The sequence below is a fragment of the Triturus cristatus genome, chromosome 6 (genome assembly GCF_964204655.1).
Source record: "Triturus cristatus chromosome 6, aTriCri1.1, whole genome shotgun sequence".
Taxonomy (NCBI): Eukaryota; Metazoa; Chordata; class Amphibia; order Caudata; family Salamandridae; genus Triturus; species Triturus cristatus.
The window spans coordinates 1,136,950,248-1,136,977,578 of NC_140589.1; the positions used below are offsets into that span (position 1 = coordinate 1,136,950,248).

Consider the following 27,331-nt stretch of genomic DNA (forward strand, 5'->3'; position numbering starts at 1 on the left):
TTTTCTGTGAAGATGACATATGGTGGAGGTACACACGTGGTGTTTCAGATTGATAGGCCGACTGATATTGGTATATATATTGTTTTATCTGTTCTAGAGATTGAGATACTTTCGAAGGATCTGTGAACTACATAGTCTGCATAGACGTGACTCGCGGGGATAATTATCTCTTCTCTGTAGGTAAGCCATGTCTATGTGTGGGACAAGCACATAGTGAGGGCAATCTGGGACCTAGAATCGATATTAAAAATATATATAAAAAAATAAAATTTGTTTTTGGACACTTTAGAGTGGCAATATTCGATAAGTATTTCAGACACTAGGTTTTCTATATTTCTTCTTTTACTTGCAGGTTGGTAGACCATAGCTATATATGAAGTCCTTTATCTAAACAAGGCTGATTGAACGACTATCCGTGTTTCGATGGGACGCATGAGCATTACATATTTCTTGATATTTTAGATTACTTCCGGTCTTTTAGGTAAGATGTCGGGTCATGTTGTTTCTCTTTTATGTGGTACAGTACGCTGTTTGGTCTTTTTTCATTCTGTATTGGTGTTTCAGTGGCAACATCAATTTGCGTCTACTGGATACTTACCAGGTGTGGTGGTTTTTCAACACATGTTCTTGGGAATGATAGTGGTCTCTTCTATTGTTCTACACATGATCAACTGATAGGGCACTATTCACCAGTTGAGAATCTTTTCGTGACATCAGTCATCCTTGGGGGATCTATGGTGTCCTATCCCTCTTGTTTTCTGCTTTGCTTCCTTCGCACTCTCAGTGCGCTTGTGTCATGTTCAAGAATTGTAAAAAGAGATTGTATATCGTATTATGCCAATTATGTGTTTGTATTGTTTCCAGCCCTGAAGAGTCAGAGTGTGACCTTCTCTCTGACGAAACACGTGTCGGCTGGCTTTTTGTGTTCTCGCCTGATGACCCATTAAAGGATACACAAAAATTGTGAAGCATCAACATTTTTCATGTCATACCAATGACACACAGACTCTGTGGAACCGATATCTGTATGAGTGCACGGGACTGTTGTTTCAAACTCAAAAGCTTTACATCCACATTGGATACAATGGGCTACTTCGTTAACCTCATCTGATGTAACCTATATCTTTGACTCCTCATTGCAAACTCAGCAGTTCTTACAGAATTAATTTGTTCATTTTGCTCCTCTGTCAATGCGCCCGCTCGAGGATTACCCTTGTATCATTTATACCGACGGTTCTGCGCAACCAGCGACCAGATCTAAACATTCTTACTCCACAGCATGCGCTATAGTGGCAGGTACCATAGTGAACGGTGAGTTCAAGTCCAGTGTCATGCACATGCAGGCACTAGGGGACTGTACCGCCCAGTTAGCGGAGCTGCGTGCTCTGGTGCTAGCACTGGAGTTTGCTGATCCTAATGTGACTACCTTGATTGGAAGTGACTCTTACTACTGTGTTCAGTCTTTTAATGACAACTTGTTTTTTTGGTCACAGAATGACTATCGTGATTCTAAAGGCAGCGCAATTAAGCATAAAATGCTTTGGGGTCGAGTCGCAGAGCTTAAAGAACGTCTGCCTCTCACACAAGTAATTCATACTCTTTCCCACCAGCGCGTAGGAGTACACGCAGTCGGTAACAGTTTGGCTGATAAAGCAGCTAAAACAGCAGTAGCCACATATTCTGTTGCAGCAGTTACAAGATCCATGACTAAGATTGATGATGACATCTTGGCAGCTATAGCTGCAACAGAGAAGAGGAGTAAGTACCCACAGGGTTTCCCTTCTAAATACTCTTATCATTTAGGTCCCGATAAAGATCCCTATGTGAGAATTAATGACGTTGGTGACAGGTTGATTCCCAACGAGGACCGCAGACTAGCATTGATAACAGCCGCGCACGAAGGCATGGCCTCGGCTCATGCAGGCGTTTCGGCGACTGTCTCTATCTTACAGCAACGTTACTGGTGGCGTGGGTTATATAAACAAACCCGTAATTATGTGCTTTCTTGTGACATTTGTCGGCAGATTAAACCTTCAACGGCAGCACGCCCGCCACAAACACAGCCGTACATTTCTAATAAACCATTCAATTGTGTGTATTTAGATTAATGCGGTCCGTTTTCTTCCGATACTGCGTATAAGTTAATCTTGGTTGCAGTTGATTCATGCACACGTTTTCCTTGGGTTTGGTCACAACGCAGTGCTGATGCACGAACTGTCATCAGGGATTTGTGTGTCTTTGTAGGAATTTTTGCATGTGGCACCTTTCATTCTGACCAGGGTCCCGCATTCACCTCTAAGGCGTACAAGGATGCCATGAGGTATTTGGGGGTGCAAGTCAAAATTTCGTCTTCATACAGGCCTGAGGGCAATTCAGTTGTGGAGTGAATGAACCGTGACTTAAAGCAATCCTTGACAGCTAGAGTTATAGGTACTGTGGCAGGAACTGGTTCGCCCATTTGTATAGCGTACAACGTGCACTAAATAATCTCTCTAGAAGATCTCTGGGTGGGCGGACCCCATACGAAATGCTCTTTGACTTGAAAATGTTTCTCCCAGGCCTTGATGGTCTAGACATGGCAGCGACAGCCGCATCCTTTGACGTAGATAATCATTCTGATGTGTTACAGAAACTACAAGATACTCGAGACGGTCTTGCAAAAGAACATTTACCCTCCGCCACTGAAGCGGCACTGCAGATTCAGGTGGTCGGCTGGCTACCCAAGATCGGAGCCCTGGTCCGTGAGAAAGTGGAGAACAAGAAAGAGTTTGGCCCCTCTTATCGTGCACATGTCCCAGTGCTTGGCGTGAAGGGTACTCGTACAGTCATTTTACCACCGCTGCCTGGTGGCAAAGATAACAGATACATCTCAGTGGACAATGTCAAACTACAACGCCTGGCCGATTCTACATAGAGTATGACACCTGCTGCTTCCTGTCCAACAATATCCAGGAATACAGTCTTAACCAATTCCAACAACATCAGGCCTGACTCTGCCATAGAGATGACCGCTGTTTCTAATCCTTTGCTAAACCCTCAGGCTTGCAGTCTTCATGAAGAAACTGAATATGTGTATCCCACTACAGAGTCCTTGCCTGGTTTGCAAGACAACACACTAAACCAGTTAAGTTTTTCTTTTGACTCTAACTCCACATCATCGAGTCCCCCGTCCTGATTTTCTGTTTTTGTCACCAAGTTTAAAAGAAATTATTTGGTTCCACCTTGGACATTGGTGCTCATCGCCATTTTATTCTTCATGTTGATTGGATTTGTGACATTTTTTTTTCCTTTTAATAAATGGTCACTACTTCACTGAATGCTCTGCAGTAAAAATAATTGATGGAACTTTGGCACCGCACTCCTCATCACACATTATGAAAAGGGACCAGACATTTGTTCAACATCTCTGCCTGGCCAGTTGCGGCTGGAATAGTTTGGGATGCAGTAGACTTCCAAATTCATGGCCCCATAGAGGTGGTTAATGTTCCAAATGTACTTTGTGTTTCTATGGGGGATGTGGTGAAACATAACATACGCTCTGATTATTGAGACTTACAAGCCCTTGAATCTTTATTTTCTGATTTAAAGTATTATGCTGCATTTGATGCTGAGGATTTTTATTTAAATACTGCAAATTATGCTGATGTATTTTATTACCAGCATTGTGGCCAGCATTACCTGCATAAACCTAATAGATTTAGAAATGTTTTTAATTACACACAATGGGAACATTGCCCAGCTCCAATTAAAGCCAGTTCGAAAACTCTTTTGAAAAAGTGTGTATATTTCACTGATTTTAATAAATCCAATCCGGATTCATTTTATTTTAAATTGAATACTACATCCAATTCTAAAGTCATGCTCACCCACACTAAATTAATGTATTCCAAATTCTTCATTGATCAACTGCCAGTGGGTGGCTCTGAGCTGTGGAAGGATACAGTAGATCTTAAGCCTGTTTGGGGTTCTAAATTCTGGCAGGTGCAAGGCTCTGAAGCTTTGCATCGTGCGTGCCCTATCCCAAAACAAATCCTATTTTTGAATAGTTCAATATATCAAACAACCTGTTTATGTTTAGCCAATGCAAAACAAATGAATGCACCTAAAATACCCACACTGGCTCCTTATGAGAACTGGATTAATCATACTGATTTGGCCATTGATGATTTGCAATTGTTGCTTACCAATGATACTTTTCATATTTCTAGCCTGGAACCCAGAGTTGGTTGGTTTGGCAAATAAGTTTGGATTCTTGCCAACGCCGTTTTCTAGACAAGACCCCAGGATACATTCAGGATAGACCTGATTCACGTTTTTCTGACTCCTATTCGGTTACTACCTATTCAGTAGGAAAATTATGTCAAACTTGGTTGCAACACTCAACCCTTACGTCAGTTAATCACCATTTGTCGATGTTGTCAGGTGATGTTGACTTGACAGATTTTATAAAAGGGCCTTCTGGTCCAAGATCAAAAAGATTTATTAATGCCACTTACAATGAAATCTGGAAGCTGTCCAAAATTGAAGCTGCTTCGCGTCTAAGGGCAATAGACCAAGCTAATTTAGAAAAAGTGCTTGCTGTTGTTGATAATAGTATTAACACTCTTATTTACACACTAGACGATATTGTTTCATCTGTTGTGGATATTGTTCATGATGAAGTATCTGTTTTGTGTCATGGTCAAAATCAATTGTGTTCAATTATGCAGTTTGCATGGACATTGCAAACTTTGAAGATGAGGAAAGTTCCATGGGATTACATGAACACGTCATTGTTATTTACGCCATTTAACTTGACAGATAAACAACAGTTTGTCTATGAAGGATTCCACATACACTCTGTTACATACTGAAAAATTGGAACCTTTGCCATTTTCTGTTGCTGAAACTTATTCAGCAGTGTGGCTCATCCATCGGGTAATAACTTTGCCATTTTCCTTGTTTAAATTTAGTTCATGTATGAAACATTATCCCTTGGGCTGCTATGAACCTTTAGGTAGTGCATTTCTTCACGAGATGTGGTCTTTACCGTTCACCTACAGATGCTTACGGGATGACAAAGAGGTGTGCCTGACTGGGGAGTCATGTGATTCCTCGCCTGATCATTCTCTTGTGTGTAAGAATTACAGTTGCATGGCGCATGTAATTTACAAGCACCGAATTTGGCGTCTTTTTTGAAGGGTCATCCAGTACCAGCTATCACACCTACGTTTACCCTGCTAACAAACGGTAGCTATTTGCTTTTAAATAATGAAGATTGCTGCGGCATGCTTGCTGGCATCCCTTACATTGTAACAGTCTCACAGCGTGTGGTTTGCTGTAAAAATGTGCTTTTTCCACCCCCGCATGGGAGGCTCGACATCTCGATTTGGCCTTCCAATCTGACCTTGATGGCAGAGTTCAACAAATTGAGCAGAATAAGAGCATTATTGTCCCAAAAAGAAGTTGCTCTCACATCTGCCCTTGGGACCTTCGTCCTTCACGTGGCTAACACCCGTACAGAGTTACATGCGCTTCTTAATACTGATCTCCCAATACATTTAGGTGCGTTGATTTACACTATCTTCAATGCTTCTAACACTACAGGCATTGCCCATTTTTTTTAAAGCTGTGGGCTCTGGCCTTATGACCTCTTTTCAAACTATATTTGGTGTGATACCAGCATTTATCCTTTCTATTTTTTCCAGCGTCTTCGGTGGCTTACCACTATTACTTGCCCTAGCCACTGGAATTCTGCTGTTAACTTGCTTGCTCCGAAATGGATGCTCTTCCTGTGGCACCAAACAGCCGGGATCGGCTGCTGCTGCTTCGTAGTCGTATGCTTAAATGCTACGGTACTTTGCCACTGGCCACTCTGAGCGTGGCTTATGGATTATTTTTTCGTTTTGGTTATTTCACCTGCGTGCCACCAGTTTTCCACTGCCTATTCGTTTGAATAGGCATTGGATCTTTGCCTCTCCAATATGGTGTCTCCTGCCCCGGATTATGACCTGCTAATGAGTGCTCTAGTGGCGCATGAGATGAAATGTTCTGGTGTTGGGATTGTGGCCTGCGCAGTTGCGCTTGGAGTTTTAGCGGAATGGGATGTCCGTGCAGCTGCACATGATTTCCTACAACAAAGTTTTCTTAAAGAACACGCAAGTTGTCCACTTGTGCTGCGAGAAGCTCCCATTGTTGATGAACATGTATGTTCATTCTCTTTGCTGGAATGGATGGCTACTCTCTTTTCTGACAATATCAATGACTTCCTCTTGGAGGCTGTTGCAACATACTGCTCATACACCTTAATGGATTTTTTCCACATGAATTAGTGCACCCTTTTGTCTCTTTGTCCAAATATGACTGCTGCTCTTAATTCTTGCCCACTCTGACTTGAACTCTGTGTTCTATTGAGTCCACTGTCCGTTGGCCTGACCAAGGGGAGGGTGTAGTTAAGGAAATGGGGTTAACTGCAGACATTACTAAGTTAGCATAAGTAGTATATGCTTGGCTGCCATTCTGCCCTTTTGCACACACCACATGGCTCTGTTCTCGTGAAATACTTTGCTGGCGCTGCTTCACATGAGAACTGTCTGCCTTTCACATATCCAGCAGGGCACCGCGCTCTCTGTCTACACAGCCTGTTCAAGGTCGAATAACAATGTAAGCTGTTGATTCACTTTGGTCAGTCCCACGCACATAGACATAACATGAAGCACAGCAGCCCAACTGAAACTCAGGTGCTTTTAATATGGCATTACATGCATGAGAAGGCACTTGGAGAAAACCTTTCCAAAATAGAAGAGCTGTGCTGATCCTGATATGTAATTCACTGCATCTGATCTCGTAGGTATGGGGTCTAGCTGACAAAGCCCAGAGGTCTTCTATAATTATTCTAAACTAGCTCATGAGCACGGGTAGGGTGGGAAAAGGAGCTATAGTCCTGTTTCCACTGTCATTATAATATGATTTCCTTTTTTGTGTTTTATGGAATTGTAACAATGCTAATTAAATTGTTTGTATGCATTATGCTGCTCGTATTGGCTAGAGTACTGCACCTTAGAGCATGTTAGTTAAAAATAAACATTTTAAACTATACAGTGTCTCTGATTACTCACGTTGTGGACAAGTATGAGTGTGAACGAAAGAGTGTTCTTGTTTCTCACTATTCCTGAGAGTTTACTAAGTCGCATGTTCTAGGCTGTCTAATCATTGGTAGCTTCGCTGTAGTACGGAGAACGAATGAGACACTATTGCTAGTCGGATTGGGGTTCTGGGCACAGAGGTGGCTTTTTTTTGTACACAACAATACACCGAGGTCCTGGTTTCCTGTGCATAGTTCTGTGCATGAGCAGAATCCCTGCAACAGACCATTGACTCGTATTGCAAAAAAAGAAATAGTAGTTGAGCTGATACTGAAATCTTTTTGGCTTTGTTTTAGCGATTTGCGAATGGGTGCCCTGTCTTACTGCAGATTAGGCCATATGTTGTCATGAGAAAAAATAAGCTCCTCTTTTTGTTTGTAATGTAGTAATTCTCTAATTGAGACATTCTACTATACTAAAGGTTTTTATTTCAAAAGACTAGTGTATCACTACCTCCTACCTACCTTTCTCAAGTCAGGCATTTAAATTATCCATAAGCTGAACAATATTGGAAGGTCACATCTTTTGACTAGTGGTATATTGGAATCTAAAACAACGCTGGTAACGCCCCGATTATCTGAAATGCCCTCCCCAGAGACCTGCGCTGCAACCCCTCGTACCACAGCTTTAAAAAATACCTCAAATCACACCTTCTCTGCAAATACTGGGGTCCTAATCGCTGCATTCAACCCTTTATTCATCCTCCGTTATCCATTCCCCCCTGACAGTCTTTTTCTGTCCGACTCTTCTCCCCTGTCTCTCCCTCCTTGACTTTTTTCTCCACTCTAATGCTACCCTCCCTCCTTTTAACACTTACCTCTAGCTCCTCCTCAATTCTCCCCCAAATTTGTTGCTCCCTTCTCCTCTGTTTTGCTCCCTCCCACCCTATTTCACTCGATTTTTTTTTCTTCGCTTCCTCACTTAATAGCCCTGATTTCTCCCTCTTTCCTAATTTGAGCTGTGCTGCATGTTTCGGACAATGTATATTTGATCAGCCCTATCCCATTTAACTGCATAAACGAAAGCCTAGTCTCGGGTAAACAACCCCTCTTTAGCTCCCTTGCCTTTTTTATTGTTTCTGTGTTAACTGTCTATAGTGACATTTTCGTTCTACTCATGGCCATAACGGTTAGCCTATTTGCTTATTTAAGAAGTGTTTTTTTTTTTAATGTGTAATGTCTTTATATCTTTTGAGCCCGCTGAATCTACTGTACCGACTGGAACCTTAATGCTCATGTAAAGCGCTCTGCTACCCCCGGGTCTTGAAGCGCTATATAAAGCTTTTCAAATAAATAAAATATTTTATGCCAGTTGCTAAATACACATTGAAAAGTATCATAGAAATGTTTGCAGCCTTATTAGCACAACACTTAGATACTGATCGCGTTCAAGCTTCAGCTCAACTAAAATGAAGGAAAGATCCTTTTTGATAAAAGTTGCTAGTCCGTAGTTTGTCTCCTTACCAACGTCTGCTTCTACAAAACAAGCAACATTATGTTCTAATATCTAAGGAACGCTAACGTTCCAAATGGCAAAATTATTTTTGGGAAAAAAATGATTTATCTGAATCTGTTCATATCTGCTTGAGCCGCATCATATTACAGAATAAAAATTTTACTCCCGAACAAAGTATCAGTGAGGATTTGTTAATAAATCAAGTATTCAAATGTAATCAACCCTCAAACTTCTTATTTATTCCCTTTTAACAAGTTTGCTGGAATACTACTCTGCTCGATTACCCAGATTTCCCAGATGCAAAAAACACTGAGCACCATTTTAGCAGCCTGAAAATACAGCCAGTACATTTCTGTGAGGTTTGACCGCAACTACAGCCTGCCTCTGACTTCTCTGTGGCATGGCAGTAAGTGTAAAACCTTCAGTTCTGCCAGCCTAGAGACTGTTCTGCACCCTGAAAACCTCCTCCGAGAGGCAGATGATAAATGAAAGCGTAACTCTATGCAGATTTTCAACCTGAAAAAATATTCCTTTTATATTCACAATTCCTCTGGAATTGCTTGTAAAAGCTGGATTTAGTTATGAAAATACTGTCTAGAGAAGTTATTCCTAGCCACATGGCAATCCCCAACCTTTATTTGTCTATCTTTTTATCTGGGCCTAAGAATTGTATTGTTGGCCAATGCCGACATGCATATCATTACCTCCTCGTCGGTCTTCTCGTCCCATTCCTTATCCATGAGCAGCTGCTTGTTCCCCAGAACGTATTATCTAAGGTCAAAATACTTTCCTCAATATGTCGCTACCTACCCAGCATGCATAAAGGGGAAAGTACGTCACCATAACAGCCTGTTCTTTTTCTTCTGCATTGCAGTACGATACCTAGTGTGTCAGAGGTAAGTATTTTTGTGTGTTTATTGAATGTTTCCTACCGGACTTGCATGAGCAGTCTTTGTCTATTTTTCTTCCCGCACCGCACTGCCGTGCTCCAGCGGGCGTGGGTCCTTTCTGTGGGTAGCTGTGTGAAACGTCCATTTTTCCATGTTTTTATCCCCACTATGCCACCACTTTACATCTGGTGGTACGCGGGGCACATGGTTTCCTTAACAGGCACTGAGCATCCTGTTGGGTGACCTCCTGTCTTCCCTGGCAGCCTCGCATTCATTTGCATTTTTAGGTCTTGCGTCTAGCGTTGCAGCTCAACGCGCTGCTCTCTCTGCGAGAACTCTTGTAATGAAGGAGATTTCAGAAGGGGGCTTTAAGCCCCGCCCCTCGTTTCCATTGGCTGGTGTCACCGTTTATGCTAAACGGAGGCCTGCCATTGGAAATTAGGGTTTTTGGTTTAAGCCCTTTCGCCTGCGAGCCGGACTGGCTTGCCTGCTTTGCTGCTGTCGCAAAGCACTCTTATCTTTATGGGGCCATGTGTAAAACACATGGCCCCATAAAGACAAGAGATCCCCATGCTCCGGCTGCAGCGCTGTCCTCCTTTCACTTTGGGGACCTCGCTTGTTTTTTTAGGATGCAGTTTTGCTTCCTGCCTCTCGTGGCTCCCACAAAGTTTTGGGTTCCGCAAGAGTTGAGTTGCCTAGATACGGGCGGGTGGCAGGAAGTGACCACATTATGTTTCTCTTGCTGGCTATTGAGTCCACCTCTGAAGATGCCGCGGGGGTGCCGAATTTGGCAGCGCTACGCCTGCTCATAATGAGGCTGTTGAGGCAGCTTTTCAGGCCAGAGAAACAGGGGAACCTCCTGCTAAGGTTCCAAGGCCAAGTGCTCTGCTGGATATGGATGACCCTGGCAATGAGGAGGGGAGGCATAGCCACTTTGTTCAGGAAGCTGAGCTCTCTGGTCTGTTTGATCATGTCCAGGACAATTTGGGATTGCCTACGCCTAGGTAACTGGAGGGGGAGAATGTATTTTTTATCCAATATCAGCTCCCTGACCCGGCCTCTTTGCTTTTGCACAGTGCAGTTTGCAAAGTGCTGGCCCATGAATGGAAAAAGCTTGAGAAGGCTGCTTTCCCAGAATTTGACAAGGCTGCTTTTCCTCGTTTTCAGGCCAAATGCTTTGCTTTGGAGGGGTTTTCTGAGGAATTCCCACAATATGTTAAAGTGGACAACCTGATGGCTGGCCTAACTTCCCAGGGCATGGTGCTTTCGTAAGACGCCCTTCTTTCTGACCCTGTGGACAAGAAGGTAGAAGCGGCAGTGAAGAGGTCTCACGTCACCTCCAATTTTTCCATTCGGGCTACCACCCATACAAATTATATGGTTCAGTCCCTTCCGAAGGATTTTCAGACCCTGGCTTTGCAGATGAATGATGGCGGGGGTACTTCCTCTCTTTTGGCTCCTGATGGAACGCCAGGTCCACTACTTATTGGATATCTCATCCGATAACCTGTGTTCAGCTGTAGCAGCTTCTGGGGCCTCCATTGCTGCTCGATGCCATATCTGGAGGCGGTTATGGAAGGTGGATTCCTCACAGAAGTTTGTCCTCTTAAAATTGCCATTTGACGGTTCAGAGGTGTTTGGTCCCCATCTTGAAGAGATGTCAAGCAGTAGGCAGAAAATCAGAAGGTGGTGGCTCCAGTTATCTCTGCGCCTTTGCTTTTTCTCAGGCTAGGTGTCCTAGCCATGCCTTTCACAGCAGGAGTCGTGGCTGGGGTCTCCTGGAGGTTGAATGTCCCGGTCTCAGTTTGCTGGTGCCTCCTCCCCTACTTCTACAAAGCAGTGACTATCCACCCCCTGTGGTTGGTGGTCGTCTACACTTCTTTTGTCACCAGTGTTGGGGTGTTTCAGATGCATTGGTAGTTCGGACAGTGACCTCTGGTTACCGGATCAAGTTTTCCTTCCGCCCAGCCCAAGTATTCAATGAGACGCCTTTATCCCGAAATCTAGTGAAGCGGGCGGCCTTGTTGGAGGGTGTTCAGTTTCTTTTGGAAAAGGCAGCGATCATTGAGGTTCCACCTCTAGAAAATGGGCTGGGATATTATTCCATCCTCTTTCTGGTTGGATCTGAAGGGGTTGAATCGGCACATTCTTTATCGTCGCTTCAAGATGGCGACCTAGCAATTGATACATCAGCTGGTGCATGGGGGTGGGAAGCTTCCTCGCCTCCCTTGACCTGATGCAAGCTTACCTGCATGTTCCCGTCCATCTGGTGGATCAGCAGTATCTGCGCTTTGCGGTGGGCTCACAGCACTACCAGTTCCAGGTGCTTCCTTTTGGCCTTTCATCGGCCCCAAGGGTTTTTACTGAACTCTTGTCCCCCTGGTAGGTATTCTCCATTCTTGAGGTATTCAAGTCTGTACTTACCTTGATGATTGACTGATTGTCTCTCCTTCTTTCTCTCCGGCAACAGAGGAGATGCATTAGGTCTGTCGTCTTCTGGAGTCTTTTAGGTTTCTAATCAATAACAGCAAGTCCTTTCTGCGCCCCTCTTAGTCTCTGAAGTTCATCGGGCCCTCTTCTGGCTAGACTTAGGGATGGTGTTCCTGTCTCCAGAAAGAATATTGACTTTGTTCAAACACCTTTCATAGGTTGTGTCCCAGTTTCAGGTGTCTGCCTGGCTGTGGAGTTAAGGGGAGATAGCCTCCACACTGCACGCGCTTTCCTGGGCCCGTCTCCATTTATATGCCCTCCTGCATCATCTTCTGTACCACTTGGATCCAGCTTCTCAGGCATACAAGGCTCCCAATCCTGTGACACAAGAGATCCGGGGGTCTCTCCAGTAGTGGTTGTCACCTCACAATTTGTCCAAGGGCTCCAAACTCGATCCTCCTTCCTGATGACCGATGTGAATGCCATGTGGGGGGGGGGGGGTCGAGGGGGGTTCTGGGGAATTCCAAGGCCCAGGGCAGGTGGTCCCAGTTCAGGGCTCCCCAGTCCTCGAACTGGAGGGAATTGGTGGTGGTGTGGCCGGCACTTCTTTTGTTCGCTCCTCTCCTTTGGAACCATGCCGTCTGTGTTCAGACTGACAACCAGGTTGTTTGTGCCTATATCAACCGTCGAGGGGGATGCTCTGGTCTCTGTTTCTCCTTTCGTAGAAGATCGGTCTGTGGGCCGTGAGGAATCACTTCTCTCTCTCTTGGCAGTCTATCTTCCAGGTGAGGAGTGTGGACCTGCGGATTCTTTGAGCGGGGCATTCCCCCTTCTTTGTGATCATGTGTCTGCCGTCTCTGCTCTTCCAACAGATTCTCTCCAGATTCGACCTTTCTTGGCTGGATATGTTTGCCTCGGAGGAGATGGCCCTTCTCTCTCAGTTTTATAGCCTGATTCCCTTGAGATTGGCCTGTGTGATAGATGCCTCCCCATCCAGTGGTCCCAGGGGCTCCTGTTTGCCTTTCCCTCATTCCCCTCGATTGCCAGGGTCCTCAGGAAGATTTGAGTGGACCAGGCGGAGGTTCTTCTGGTTGTTCCAGAATGGCTCCCGAGGCTGTGGGTTACTCTTCTTCAGGGTTTGGCAGTGTGTCTCCATTGGATATTTCCTGTGCATCCCTCTTCCCTGCTCGCTCCTCTTCTCAGCTTGTAGTCTCTCCTGCGCCTCTGGCTGGGGGTATGGCACTTGAGTGGTTGACCTTGCTGGCTCAGGGTTGTTAGCTTGAAGTGGCCCAGCACATCCAGTTATCTCGCCAGCCTTCAACCCTGAAGTCTTACAATCGTCAATAGAAGAACTTTGACTCATGGTGTAAGGGAAAAGGTCTGTCTCCTGTCTTGTTTCCTGTGATCCTGTCTGGGCGTTGGACGTCTTAAATGATGGGTTTACGTTGGGTCTAGTGATCACCACCCTCCATGTCCAATGGGCCACTGTTAAAGCCTTTAGAGACACTGCTATGGCTTTTGTCGCTCCCTTGGTGGCACACCTTTTGCTAAGTTTTTTGCTTCAATGCCCCATTTCTCGCTCTCCAGTCCTCGCCTGGGATCTCCGTTTGGTGCTTCAGGCACTGACTAGTCCTCCATTTGAATCCTTGGTTTCCATTTACCTTAAATTTCTTGCTGCTATAGTTCTAGTTTTGGTGGCAGTTTCTTCTGGTTGCAGCGTTGGTGAGCTTGGGGCTTTGTTTGTTTCTCTCCACTTTTTGTGTCTTTGTCCAGATAAGGTGATTTTGTGCCCTAGTCAGTTTAATCTGCCCAAGGGCTTGTCTGACTTCCACTGTCAGGATATTGTCTTTCCAGTGTTTTACTCTGACCCTTCTACTCCTGAGGAGGAGGCGCTCCATTCTCTGGTTGTGTTGAGATCTATTCGCATCCATCTGGACCGTAGTGAGTTTTGACAAGCAGACTCCTTATTTGTTACATATGGTCTCTCTGGGAAGGGCCTCAAACCTTCTTTGTCCACTCTAACTCGATGGGTAAAGTTTGCTGTGATCTTTTCTTACGAGGTTGCCCACCTTCCTCTTCCCTCTTCTGTCCAATTACCGTCTACTCAGGGTGTTTCCTTGTCTTGGGCGATGTTTAAGGGGGCTTTTCTTCGTGACAATTGTAATGCTGCTACCTGGGCCTCTCCCAAACCATTTGTTTCCCACTACTGTCTTCAGTTGGGGATGGTGGCTCCCGCTGATTTTGGCACTCATGTCTTATCTGCTCTACATAATCTGTTATGTTTTTTTGCATTAAATATCAAGTATGTGGCATCATCCTAGGTTTCTGTGTACATCCATCACCATGCGCTTGGGTATGGGCTCATGGATAAGGAATGGGACGGAAAGACGGACGAGGAGGTAATGCCCGCTTACTCACTGGTAATCTTCACTGGCCCATCGTCCCCTCCCTGGTTGCTGTCTGGAGATTGTTTTTTTTCTTTCTTTTGACTTTTTGGGTTATCTCAAGCTGTCATGATGACATTCTTCCCCCTTTATGCATGCTGGGTAGGCAACTCCATATTGGTGCAATTATATGGATAATAGATAGGTAATACCTTCTGTGGAGCAGGCGTGCTGCTCATGGATAAGGAATGGAACGGAAAGACCAGGACTCGGAGTAATAAAGATTACCAGTGAATAACCCGGCAGTCCTTTCCACAGTCGTGATCCTCAAAAGAACATTCAGTTAAGCCTTATAATCTCATAAAATATTTCTATGTGGTATAGTAAATTAATTTTGGGCCTGCCATTCTTATGCTAATTTTAAAACATATTCATCTGCTAAACTTGCCATGTGTCAAACAGTAGATATATAAGGGCCTGAAAATCTATTTTGATTGTCCCTTTGTTTTTTCAGCAATGGGTCTTGCAACATTGGAAGTAATGCAAGCCCTGCAGCGAACGTGGATGAATTCTAAAGTTCGAATGAATGGAAAAACAAGGCTCATGCAGTGGAGAGATATGTTTGATATAGCAGTGAAATGGAGAAGGTAAGAACAAAAACATTCAGGCTTATGTACCAAAAAGGTAGAGAAATAAACTTGGAACTGCATTAAGATGGCTTTGCATCAGCCTATATTTGGTCACAGTAATAACTTAACTTATTTAGGTTGGCTATCATCATTGATATCACATTAATGTGTATACTGGATTTAATATAGTGCAGACCAAGTTAGAAATTAGTTAAGTGCTACATAGCGGAGTTTTGCGCTACATGGACCACATTATAGCTGAAGTCCTATCTATGCTGATTCTTTTATTTTAAATAAAGAGGCTCATTTTAGCTTTCATTTGGCTTGGCTGGTGCTTAATCCTGTGCCACTAACCTTGGTTCTTCAATTGTGTGCAGGAGTAATTGACTGACTTGGATTGTTGGTTTTAAGTGGGATCTACAAATCTAGTGTAGCATTTAACTTCCCTGGCATACCTCTACCAGGATCCAGGTTGACTTTGCTCTCTCCCGCTTCTAAAGCGAGCTGGGGTTCCTGCTAGTGAATGGAGAATTGCCATACCATGCCCCACAAGGACTACCCCATACATGATTACTGGCAAAGGGGTATTACAGGGTTTAATTAGACCTAGGAGTGGGAAACATCCTCAACAACGACTCCAGAACTACGAGTTCCGGAGTCATGCTAGCTGATCAACGACTTGCCGGAACAACAACTTAGCCTTAACAAGGCATGTGCGTGGTGAAGGCTAATTCGCTCTAGTGTTCGTGCAGGGCGAAGTTCAGAGGAGCATTGGACAGGAACAGGTAAGAGGGGTTCGGGTTGGATGGGAGGGGGTTGTGTTAGTTTTTTGGGGATGGGAGGAGTTCATGGGGGTGGGGGTTGTGTTAGTTTTTAGAGGGTGGGGGGTTCGAGTTAGTTTTTAGCAGGTGGGGGCTTCAGGTTAGTTTTTAGGGGGCAAGGAGCTTCGGGTTCGTTTTTAAGAGGTAGGGGTTCGGGGTAGTTTTTGGGGTGTGTGGAGATTTGGGTAGTTTTAAGGGGTAGGTTTTAGGGGGTGGGAGGGGTTTGAGTTAGGTTTTAGGGGGTGGGGGATTCAGGGTAGTTTTTAGGGGGTGGGAGGGTGTTGGTGGTAGTTTTAAGGGGCAGAAGGGTTCAGATTAGTTTTTAGGGGGTGGGGGTTAGTTGTAGTTTTTAGGGGGTGGGAGGCGTACAGATTAGTTTTTAGGGGGTGGGGGGGTTCGAGATAGTTTTACGTACGTTGTGGTGAATTTAGGGCTCGGGGAGAAGGAAGGGGTGGTAAACTCAGCCACGAGTAGCTGTTTACCATGCAAGACTTTACCACAAATTATCGTGGTTAAGGAATGCGTGGTAAAGCTAGTCATGTTTAAGACGCGGTTGTAGTAGAGACTGCATTGTTCAGGTAGGCTTTGTAAAGGAACTCGTTGTTCTGACATACAAGATCAGGAAACAGCCTCAACAGCGACTCCGGAACAATGAGTTCCGGAGTCACGCAAGACGAACAACGACTTGCCCGAACAACAACTTAGCTTTAACCACGCATATGCGTGGTAAAGGCTAAGTCGGTCTAGTGTTTGTGCAGGCTGGAGTTCAGAGGAGCGTCGCATAGGAACAGGTAAGAGGGGTTCGGGGGTAGAGGGGGTGGTTCATGTTAGTTTTTTGGGAGTGTTTTTTTTGTTAGTTTTTACGGGGTGGGGGGTCTAGTTAGTTTTTAGGGGGTGGGAGTTTGGGTGGTTTTTAGGTGTTGGGGGATTTGAGGTAGTTTTAAGGGGTCATTTTTAGGGGGTGGGAGAGTTTGTGATCGTTTTTAGGGGTGGGAGGGGTTCGAGTTAGTTTTTAGGGGGTGGCGGTTCGGGTTAGCCTTTAGGGGGTGGGGGTTTGGGATAGTTTTTAGGGGGTGGGGGATCCGGGGTAGTTTTAAGGGGTAGTTCTTAGGGGGCGGGGGTGTTCGGGTTGTTTTTAGGGGGTGGGAGGGGGTTAGGGGTAGTTTTTAGGGGGAAGAAGGGGTTCAGATTCGTTTTTAGGGGGTCGAGGTAGTTTATACGGGTGGGAGGGGTACAGATTATTTTTAGGGGGTGGGGTGGGTTTGGGGTAGTTTTAAGGAGGTTGGGAGGGGAATTGAGGGCTCAGGGAGAGAAGGAGGGGGGTGGTAAACTCAGCCACTGGTACCTGTTTACCATGCATGCCTTTACCTCGAAACATTGTGGTAAAGGAATGCGTGGTAAAGCTAGTCTTGGTTAAGACGCGGTCGTAGTAGAGACTGTGTTGTTCAGGAACTCGTTGTTCCGACAAACAAGTCCTAGGAGCGAGTCTGTTGGATGGGTAAAATCTGAAATATTATTACTACTTTAGTAAGATGCAGTTTGCCAGCTTCACAAAATGTTTATGGGAGAATTTATCCGCAAAACCTTTCTTCATAAACACGTCACCAAATTGGTGAAGTTGACTTTTGACGCCTGCTCTTCTCTCTCTATTACTGCTAGTTTGGAATCCGCCTTGCTTGTTCCCCAGGACAGGAGGCAGTCAGTACCCAGGAGACTGTGCCAAAAGCCAAAAGATTCTCAGGTCTATCCATTCATCCAGCCCTAGGGAATATCTGTAAGTTGTCACACCTACATTTTGGTTAAACCCATTGTGGCCCAGTTGAAGGGACGGAGTCAGGTGGACCTAGTCTGGGTCCTTTACACCTCATGGCCCTTCACTCTACCATAACTTCCAGTAGGGAAGTATTAACTGTATTTTGGGCATGGTTGGTGGCCTACCCGGTGGCTGCATCCCTGTTGCAAAACAAAAAGAGAGCGAGAGACCCTTATTAGCACCAAGGGGACAGGGTCAAGAAGACAGAGCGATACTAGAAATCCCCTTGGTAGGAAATAAAAACTGAATAAAGTTTAAAGCAAACATATTTTCAAAATAATAATATTTATTGAATCTAAAAACATAGTTCATAATGCATACAAGACTACAGACATTAAGGGATTTTTAGTGTTGTTCTGTATCTGTGCTACAACCTTTGGCGAGCCAGCACCTGATGATAACAGTGCAAGAGATTCAAATACATTGAAATTTTAGCGTGATTGATATCGAGCTATAAACTGTAGCCTGATACAGTCCAGCACCAAAGAACACTGAGAATACTCAGGCTGTGACTGACATTATACAAGCTGCTGACTCGTGAAGAACTTCCCAATGCAAATTTGAACATTGAAGACCCATCTTTAGATCTTTATTTTTGCTCCCTAGATCTATACTACGCACAACTAAATACCCAGGTTTAAATACAGAGAACAAGCTAAGAACCTAGAATGTCAAAGGAGTATTCCTTTATTTATAAGTATGAAATCCCTCACCCACCAGAGGTGGCATGCTTCATCATAGGGATTCTCCTCACACCATGAGAGCAAATCACGGTGTGAGCTACAACACCCACCCTAATCGGGAGGAGCTCTTTGGGTTTTTTAATATATGGTAATAATCCCTATAAAGTCGGTAGGGTGGTGAGTCTAGCAGAGTGTACAAAGTGCTATAGTATAGACAAAAGTGATGTGAACAACGTGGCTTACATTAACTCCAAAGCAGACGTTCAGCTTCATTCTTGTCTACCTGGGTCAGGACTAAAAAGGTTGAGTCAGATAAGCCTGCCTTTTTGTGTCATGTTCAACATGTTTCTGCCACTGGAATCCTCAGTCGAGGTGTACGGGCATTTGTCAGGACGTTGAAAAAACAACTTCTGCTTACAAAAAGTGCAAAAAAAGGAAAAGGAATACAGAACCATAAAAGTGTTAACCAATGACTCCTCAGCAGATCCACTTTCTAACGACGTGCAGGAAGATATAAACATGGTCACGATGACGTCTAGGTTGCAGAGGGTGTTAGTAACACTTGTAAATTTATAGTGCCACCAACAAACCATAAAGTGGAACACAGAATCCACCAGTGAGGTGTCCAACTAGAGTACAGCAGTGACATCTATTAAAAGCATGCAGGCTTACCTGCAGAAGTCTGGTGTCGACTCTCAGCTCAAGAAACCTTGGCTCTGGACTCAGGGTGCACACTATCCTAGAGAGAAAGACATGAGGTGTGTGTAACTTGGCATAATCAGAGATACTCTTAAGTGTATAAAAGCACTAGATTAGTCAACCTTTTTATGATTTATTATGTAGACTAAAGCCAGACATACAAAGCTAGACTGTAAAAGCAAATAAAAACAAATGATCCAGGTCATGTCTCTGGTGCTTGCTCTTAAAATGATTAAAAGTAAAAATACCCACAAAGCTTTATACAGAAGGGGCTACTGTCACAGAGGAGGAGTTGTTCAACTGTGTCACTGCCTGATGCTGCTTTATGTGGATAGTGCACTGCTGGAGGTTATGCAGGAGCTGCAACTCTCAATATAAACAAGCAGCAAGGAGGCATGTTTAGCATAATCGCTGCACTGACTACTTTCATAGCCAGCAATAAGAAAATAGCTTAGGCCACAGTAGGGGCCCACTACATACCAAGGGCGTACTGATATTGTCAAGTGTATGGTGGAGGTACTCTGCCGTACTGCTGTCTTGAAAAGACAGAATTTTCGTGTACACTAGAAGACAAGCCCGCACCAACATGGAGCAGAGCGACACACTGAAAGCTATCACAGTGTGTTAATTTTTATAATTGAATGAATTCTGGCCATTGGTTTCCTCAAAATCTAGAAAGGGTAACCTTCTTTAACTAAATTCACACTTGAATTTGAGACACTGATTCTGGGAATTCAACCATTCATGAATAATTCAATAGATGCTGTATCCCTACTCCAGACAACTAAGACGTCATCAAGGTATTACTTCCAGGTCTTGATATTGGAGCTATAGGGATTTTCTTCAGAGAGAACATGCTTTGCCTCAAAGTCATGCACATAGAGATTCACCAAGCTTAGGGCAAAGGTACTGCCCATTGATGTTTCTGAGGTTTGTAAGTATAGATCACCCTCAAAGCGAAAAAATCTCTTTCATGTCCAGAGTGGCACACTGCATGATCAATGATACAGTATGAGTAATCAGAAGGAGAGGCCGATAGGAGAAATTGGAAGTTTCTAGAGTCTGATTCTTCGGTATGCAGATATATAATGACAACGTCAAAAGATATAAGGTACTCTGTCGTGGTGTCAAAGACTAGGCCATCCAGATATTGCAGGACATCTTTAGTTTTGTGCTCCCTTCTAGAAAGGGAGAGGACTCAGTTAACCTGGACTTTGGCCAAGGTGCACTTTGACAGTATTTGTGTGTATGCTAGGAAGCGGGAGCCAAAGTTAATTTTCCTCAAGACTTGGAGGAGAAAATGGCAATTAGTCAAAAGGTTTTCCAAAATCCATCCTGGCCAGCTTGGTGGAGAATGAGAGCTCATCTATATGTGTCACTGCTACTCGTAGATGCCTAACCTAGTGCTGTGTACTACTGCCAGACAGGAAGATGTTTTATAGTTGGTGTTTTAGGGTACTAAACCTTTTAGCGAGGATCTTGGTGCATATTTTAGTTTCAACATTGATGAGGGGTATGGTCCACCAAGCAGCAAATTTGCAAGAAGGCTTTTCATTTTAAATTATGTTAGTGATAGTTGCACAACAGAGACCATAAGACATAATACCAGTTTACAGGGCCTCCTTGAATATAGCAAATAAATGAGGGGTCCACACCGAAACATTTTTTAAGAAAGTATTGGGGGAAACCTTTAGGTTAGGCATTTTGCCTGCAAGCATTCCACTTACTACATCCTGGAGTTCTGCTTTTACCAGGAGGGCAGATCCTATTTGTCAGTTGCTTGTAGTTTGGTCACTATTCAATTGTTATGGGGTTTTCGATCTCAATATTTGGTGTGTTTCTCAATGAGTATAGTTGTTTATAGTATTTAGCAAACAAGTTCAACTTTGTCATCTCTACATGGTCATCCCCAAACATTTTGCCTTGAACCTCCTGTTCTCTGAACCTATTTTTGTTGACTTTTGGAACTCTATGTACTTTACCACTACTAACCAGTTCTAAAGTGCTTGTGCTCTCACCTTTAAACATGGTAAAATTGACTTTCACCCAGTAGGCACATTACATTTACTTGTAAGTTCCTAGTAATGTGGTACTACATTTACACAGGTCCTGTAAATTAAATGCTACTAGCGGGCCTGCGGCACTTATTGTGCCATCCTCTTAATAATCTTTATAAACATGTCTCAGGTCTGCTACTGCCGCCTGTGTGTGCAGTTTTAAAGTACCAGTTCTACCTGACAAAATAAACCTTTTGCCAGGCCTAAACATCCCTTTTTAATACATATGCCACCCCCTAGGATAGGCCCTAAACGGCCAATAGGGCAGGGTGTAGTTTATTTAAAAAGTTGTATTTAAAATGTGTACTTTTAAGTTTTACATGTCCTGGTAGTGAAAAACTCCTAAATTAACATTTCACTACAGTAAGACCTACCTGTCCCATAGGATAACACTGGGGCACTTTATTGCATTTAATAAGTGATACCTTTTGGAACAGGTAGGAAAGTCATGTTTGGTGTGTGAGGAATTATAATGTAAAACCTTCTTTAATGATAAAGTCGAATTTTAAGTCACAATTCTGAAAAAGTTGTTTTTATGAAAGTTGGCATTTTCTTTACCTAATCTTTTGGTGTCTGCAGCCTTTTCCTAGGTCACATGACTAGGTGTAGTTGCCAGTTGATCTTTGTGTATTCCTCCCAGACACAATCACAAAAGAGGGTCTGAGTGATGGAAGGAAGGGCCATTGTTGCAGGTTTTAGTGGGTTAAGCTGTTGCCTACCAAGCTAACACTTCAAAGGCATTGGTCCAGGTCACACACAAATGACTTCCCGCTATCCTACTGTGCCCCCAGACAGACTGGGACCAGCGCGGGGAGCCAGGAAAGTCCAGGCATTTCTCCCACTTCAAAGTGGGCGCCAGGGAGTCAAGATGGCGGCGGAGTAGGACGCTCTCCTAGGTCCCTCCGGCGCCGAACCGCTTAGCTTTGTACGAGCGGCCTCCCGGGGACCTCCAAGACCCGGCGGAGGTAGCGCTTGATGTCCGGTGGCGGCAGGGACAATCTGGTGCCGCCTGCGGATTCCCCCGAGGCGCTGGCGGTCCCGTAACATCGGAGGACTGTGGGGCGGCTGGCGAAGGAGGAGCCGGGACCTCGCCTGCGTCGCGAGGCCGACGCTGCTGAACGCGGCTGTCCGGCGTGGGTGGAGCGTACACTGGCGGCGGCAAGGAGACGCGACCATCGAGCGGGCGGAGTCGGAGCGCCTTACCCATGAGGGATTACAGCTGTGGGCCCCGGGAGGGCATGGATCCCCGCCCAGGTGAGAGGGGCGCAGCCTGAGGAACCCGCCGAACCGAGGAACGGTGGCACCGGAGTTGGCCCAGGCCGGACCAGCCAGCGGAAGCGGCGTGCGGGGGGGTGTTCGACTCCCCGGGGCTTTTCACAGCGGCGGAGACTGTCCTGGGAGGCCCTGAGGCGTGGGAGCGGGAGCGCGCTCTGCCTTCGTGCAGCTAGAGGGCCTGCTCTGGCCCGGTCGGACTATCAGAGGTGCCGAGGACTGTAGAGCTGGCACCCGGACCCAGGCACGCTCCGTGAGGACCCGGTAGGCTCGGGCTGGAGCCCGAGGTATGGGCGATATCTCCTGGGGCTCCTCCTGGTAACTTTTGAGGGGGCCATCGCCCCGCGACCTTCCCGGTGGTGAGCCCCGAGTGGCGAAGAGTGGCCGGGGGCCCGACGACGTGGGACCGATCAGGGGGTCGCCTTGTGGCCGGGGGTGCGGTAGAGCGGCTCTGGTGCTGGGAGCTTCGGCCTACGACTGGGAACCGGGCGAGCCTGATTACCCCCCACGCCGGGCACGAACTGCGGAGTGGCCGTGGCCGGAGACTACCCTCCTCGGACTGAGGTGGCACGTGCTGCAGCGGTACCGGTGGTGGGGACACACGACCTGCCAGTGGGTGGCACCGAACTACCTTGTCTACGATACGATGTCTGGTAAGACCCGTGGGGGCAAAACCGGACGGGAAGGTTCGCAGCGGGGGGCTACGCCCTCGACGCCGCCTGGCGCTGGTGCCTCCTCTAAGCCACCTGATGATGATGCGCCTGTCACCAAGGCCTTTATGCTGGACCTGTTTAATGCTATCAAGGAGGACATCACTAGCCTCCACTCCCAGTTGGCTTCTGACCTCCGGGAGGTACGACGAGATGTGGATGGTATTGGAGAGAGGGTGGCAACCCTGGAGGAGCACGACTTGGGGCTTGCTGGCGATGTCCATCAGCTTCAGCAAGATGTTCTCCGGCTCACGGAACAGAATTTGGACCTCCAGGCCCATGCGGAGGACTTAGAAAACCGGTCCCGACGGAACAACATCCGCATACGCTCGGTGCCCTGGGATGGAGAGGCTGGGGACCTGCGGGGCTATGTGGAGGGACTGTTTCTGCAGATTTTGGGAGAGGATGACGTCCGCGAAGTGCGGATGGACAGAGTGCACCGAGTGGGGTTGCCAAAAGGGACAGGGGCTCCTCCCCCGGACATTTTGGTCTGTGTCCACGACTATCAGCTTAAAGAACGAATACTCCGGAAGGCGAGAGGGATTGCATCACTGCTTTATCGGGACCACCGTCCCCAGCTATTTCAAGATCTGGCGGCGTCGACGCTGCAGAAACGACGTGGCTTTCGCCCCGTAACATCCTTCTTGCGAAGCCAGAGCATCGCCTACTCGTGGGGGCATCCGTTTCGGCTGATTTTTCGATGGCAAAACAGGTTGCTTTAGGTCCGCTCTCTGCAGGCTGCCAAGGATCTCCTTGGTTTGGATGACGGCTCCCCCTCGCTGGGGGATGGAGGCTCGCCTGTGAAGCTACGTCGGCGCTCCTTCCCTTGGCAACGGGTGGGGCGCCCGGCTGCCCCGAGTCGGCCGGACCCTGAGACCAGCGTACAGGAGAGGGACGCTGCGGTGGCCTCGGTGGTGAACGTGACGGAGGCAGCCGTGCAGGACTCTTCTTCTGCTGCCTAGCCACCCGGGGGACCTCAGTTTGATCGGCGCCGGAGGGCCGTCCTCCTTTCAGGTACCACTGGGTATTGATGTACTTTGTGAGGAGACACCCTGGTCCTGTTCACTGGAGGGATGGGGGCGGTGACACTGCCTCAGGGACTTGGGGGATAACCACAGTGGTCCCGTCTTTGGGGTTACTGGATACTCAGGTTATTTTGTTTTTTTTGTGGTGGGTCCCTGGTTGGGGGGGTTCCCGGGGCGAGGGAGGGGAGGGGGTGGGTGGGTGGGTGGGGTTTGGGGGTGGGAGGTTCCAGTGGTGGAGGCCAGGGGGAGTGTGTGCGAGCGCTGTGAGGGATGTCTGTTGGGTGGGGTATGGAGAGAGGTCCTGGAATGACTGACGGTGCACTGCTCGGCTGCAGACGAGGGAGGCGGGGGCAGAATTGGACTGGGTCTTTGGTCTTGTTGCCGTGTCCAGGAGTGGGGCAATTACTGGCTGATGGGCCCGATGAGCCGCATGACAATCCGAGATATGTTCCGATAATTTCCGGGGTTATACTCCATGAGCGATGCCCCCGAGGGGCGCAGCTGGCCCGATCTTGCAGAGGGAGGGTGGGTCGTGCTGGTGGGGGCGTGGGGTTACTGGGAAGAGTGGGGGGAGGGCTGGCGGAGAAAGGAGAGGGGAGTGTGATAGAATGCCTGTTACCTTAGGTACTTGGAATGTGAAGGGGCTGAACTCGCCGCAGAAACGCCAGAAGGTCTGGAAATACATCCTAGACCACCACCTGGATGTGGTGGGGCTCCAGGAGACGCACCTGGCCCGGAGCGACGAGTCCCGTCTCAAGCATAGGCAATTCCCTCTTATCTACAGGTCCTCGGCGGGGTCCAAGCACAGGGGTGTAGCCCTTATGTTCCGTTCGACTCTTCAGTTCCAACCGTTGGGGGTACGCAACGATAAGGAGGGCAGATGGCTTGTTGTGAAGGGAGTGCTCCTTGGCAGAACTTGCACGTTCATAGTGGTGTATGCACCCAATGCTGGGCAAAACCGGTTCCTCCTGGAACTGTTGCGTTTGGTGGATGACTTTGTGGAGGGTGCCCTCTTTCTGATGGGTGATTTCAATTTGGTCTGGGACAGGGACTTAGACTGTTCTCATCAGCGGAGGGCTGAGGCCGGCCTCTTCTCTGAGGAGACACGACGGCGATTCGAGGAGCTTGGTCTGCGGGACGGGTGGCGTTCTCTACACCCCCTCTCCCGAGACTACACCTTTTTTTCCCACGTGCACAACTCGTACTCCCGCCTGGATCATGTTTTCTATAGCCAATCCCTACGGGGGTCCCTGAGAGACGCGAAGATATTTCCCCTCTCTGTTTCTGATCATAGCTTACTGGCGCTGGGCTTTCAGTGGGCTCCTGAGGGGTCTGCGCCGCGCAGATGGTTTTTCCCGGCGTCCGTGGTGCGGGATGAGTCTTCTTGTAACGCCCTCCGCAAGGCGATCCGGGAATTTTTTCAGCTTAACCCGGTGCGGGGCACATCGATTTTCACTACCTGGGACACCTTCAAGGCGTCGATCCGAGGGAGCTGCTTGGCTCTCAACGCGGCACTTAATCGGCTGCGGAGGGCGGACCGGGAGGCGCTGGAGGGGGAGCTCGCGACACTGGAGCAGGCGCATAAAACCAATCCGTCCAGACTGACACTGCGCTCACTCGTGGCTGTCAGGGGCAAGCTTCGGGCCCACTACAACAACAGGGCTGAATTCACCCTTTTGAAGCTCCGCCATCTCTCTTACTCCCAGGGGAATAAGGTGGGGAGACACTTGGCCCGTCAGTTACGCCACAAACGGGAGAGGGAGTACATAGGGGGCATAAGAGATGCCGCTGGCTTGCTGCAACACGATGATGCTGCCAAAGCAGCACTCTTCGGGGACTTCTACGCCGCACTATACTCCGGGGACAACTTGGACCCCACTGCCCAGGAGGACTACCTACGCGCTCTCCCGCTCCCTCACGTCTCGCCCGAATGGAACGACCTGCTATCTGCCCCCATCACTAGCGAGGAGGTGCTGGACGCCATCAAGTCTCTGAAGCCCCGCAAGGCGCCTGGCGCAGACGGGTTCACGGCCCTTTTGTATCAGACTTTTGCGGTGGAACTTAGTTAGTTTCTGGTTCGCCTGTTTAATGAAATGGCCCAGGAGGGAATGTCCTCGGACTCCATGGCGGAGGCGGTTATCTCAGTGATCCCCAAACCAGGGAAGGACCCCTCTGCTTGTTCTTCATTCCGACCGATAGCCCTCCTCAACCTCGATGCTAAACTCTACTCTTCCATCTTGGCGTCGCGTATGCAGGATCTGATGCCGACACTGATCCATCCGGATCAGTCCGGCTTCATTAAGGGGAGGCAGACCCATGACAACATCAGAAGGGTGGTCCACCTTATTGAGAAAGCCAACCGGTTTCGTATCCCGGCGGTGTTGCTGGGGCTGGATGCCGAGAAGGCGTTTGATCGGGTGGATTGGCGGTTCCTGTTCCGCACTCTTCAGGCCTTTGGTTTCTCGGACAGGTTTGTGACCATGCTTCACGCCAACTTTAGCAGCCCCCGGTCTAGGGTCGCGGTGAATGGGCACCTATCCCCCTTCTTCTCGCGGGGAACGCGACAGGGTTGTCCTCTCTCCCCTTTGCTGTTTGCCCTGAGTATCGAGCCTCTCGCAGTGGCGATCCGGGAACACCCAGACATTCGGGGTTTGCCCTTCACGGGGGAACAACATAAGATCTCCTTGTTCGCGGGCGATGTCCTCCTCTCCCTTGCGGATCCGGCGCGCTCTCTTCCTCATGTGCAGACTGTCCTGGCGCACTATGAGGACGTGGCGGGGTTTCGGGTCAACTATAGCAAATCGTATATCCTCAACCTTACACTTTCCTCGGCGGAGGTGGAACGGCTTCGCCCGCTCTCGCCCCTGCCGTGGTCTCACTTCTCGCTGATGTATCTGGGGGTCCGCTTGACTCCCACTGTGGGCAAGCTATACGCGGCTAACTTCCCCCCGCTCTTGGCAACTATTCAAGCGGAGCTGCAACGCTGGAAGCCGCTATTTATCTCCTGGTTGGGCAGGATCCATGCGATCAAGATGACGCTCCTCCCGAAGATCTTATACCTCTTTCAGGCCCTACCCATTGTCTTAGACGGCGACTTTTTTCGCCGCATACGGACGCTCATGCTGCGCTTTGTGTGGCAGGGGGGCCGGGCCCGCTTTTACTTTGCCACTCTTTGGCGGTCTCGAGCGGAGGGAGGGTTGGGTCTCCCTGATATGCAGCTCTACTACAAGGCGGCGCAGTTGAGAGTCTTGGTGGAGTGGACCCAGCCACTTTCGGAAAAGCATTGGCTGCACATGGAGCGGAGTGTGGCGGGCCGCACGATCTGGGACCTTGTTTGGA

General features: G+C 47.4%; 1 protein-coding gene across 5 annotated transcripts in view; it reads left to right on the forward strand.

Moving 5' to 3' along the window:
- Positions 1-27,331, forward strand: part of TTC13 (tetratricopeptide repeat domain 13) — a 1,316,170-nt gene that overhangs the window by 692,770 nt on the left and 596,069 nt on the right. For all 5 annotated transcript variants that reach the window (XM_085612046.1, XM_085612047.1, XM_085612049.1 and 2 more), the window contains exon 14: positions 14,798-14,930. In XM_085612046.1, coding sequence (XP_085468172.1) covers positions 14,798-14,930 — 133 coding nt within the window. The remainder of the gene's footprint in view (positions 1-14,797; positions 14,931-27,331) is intronic.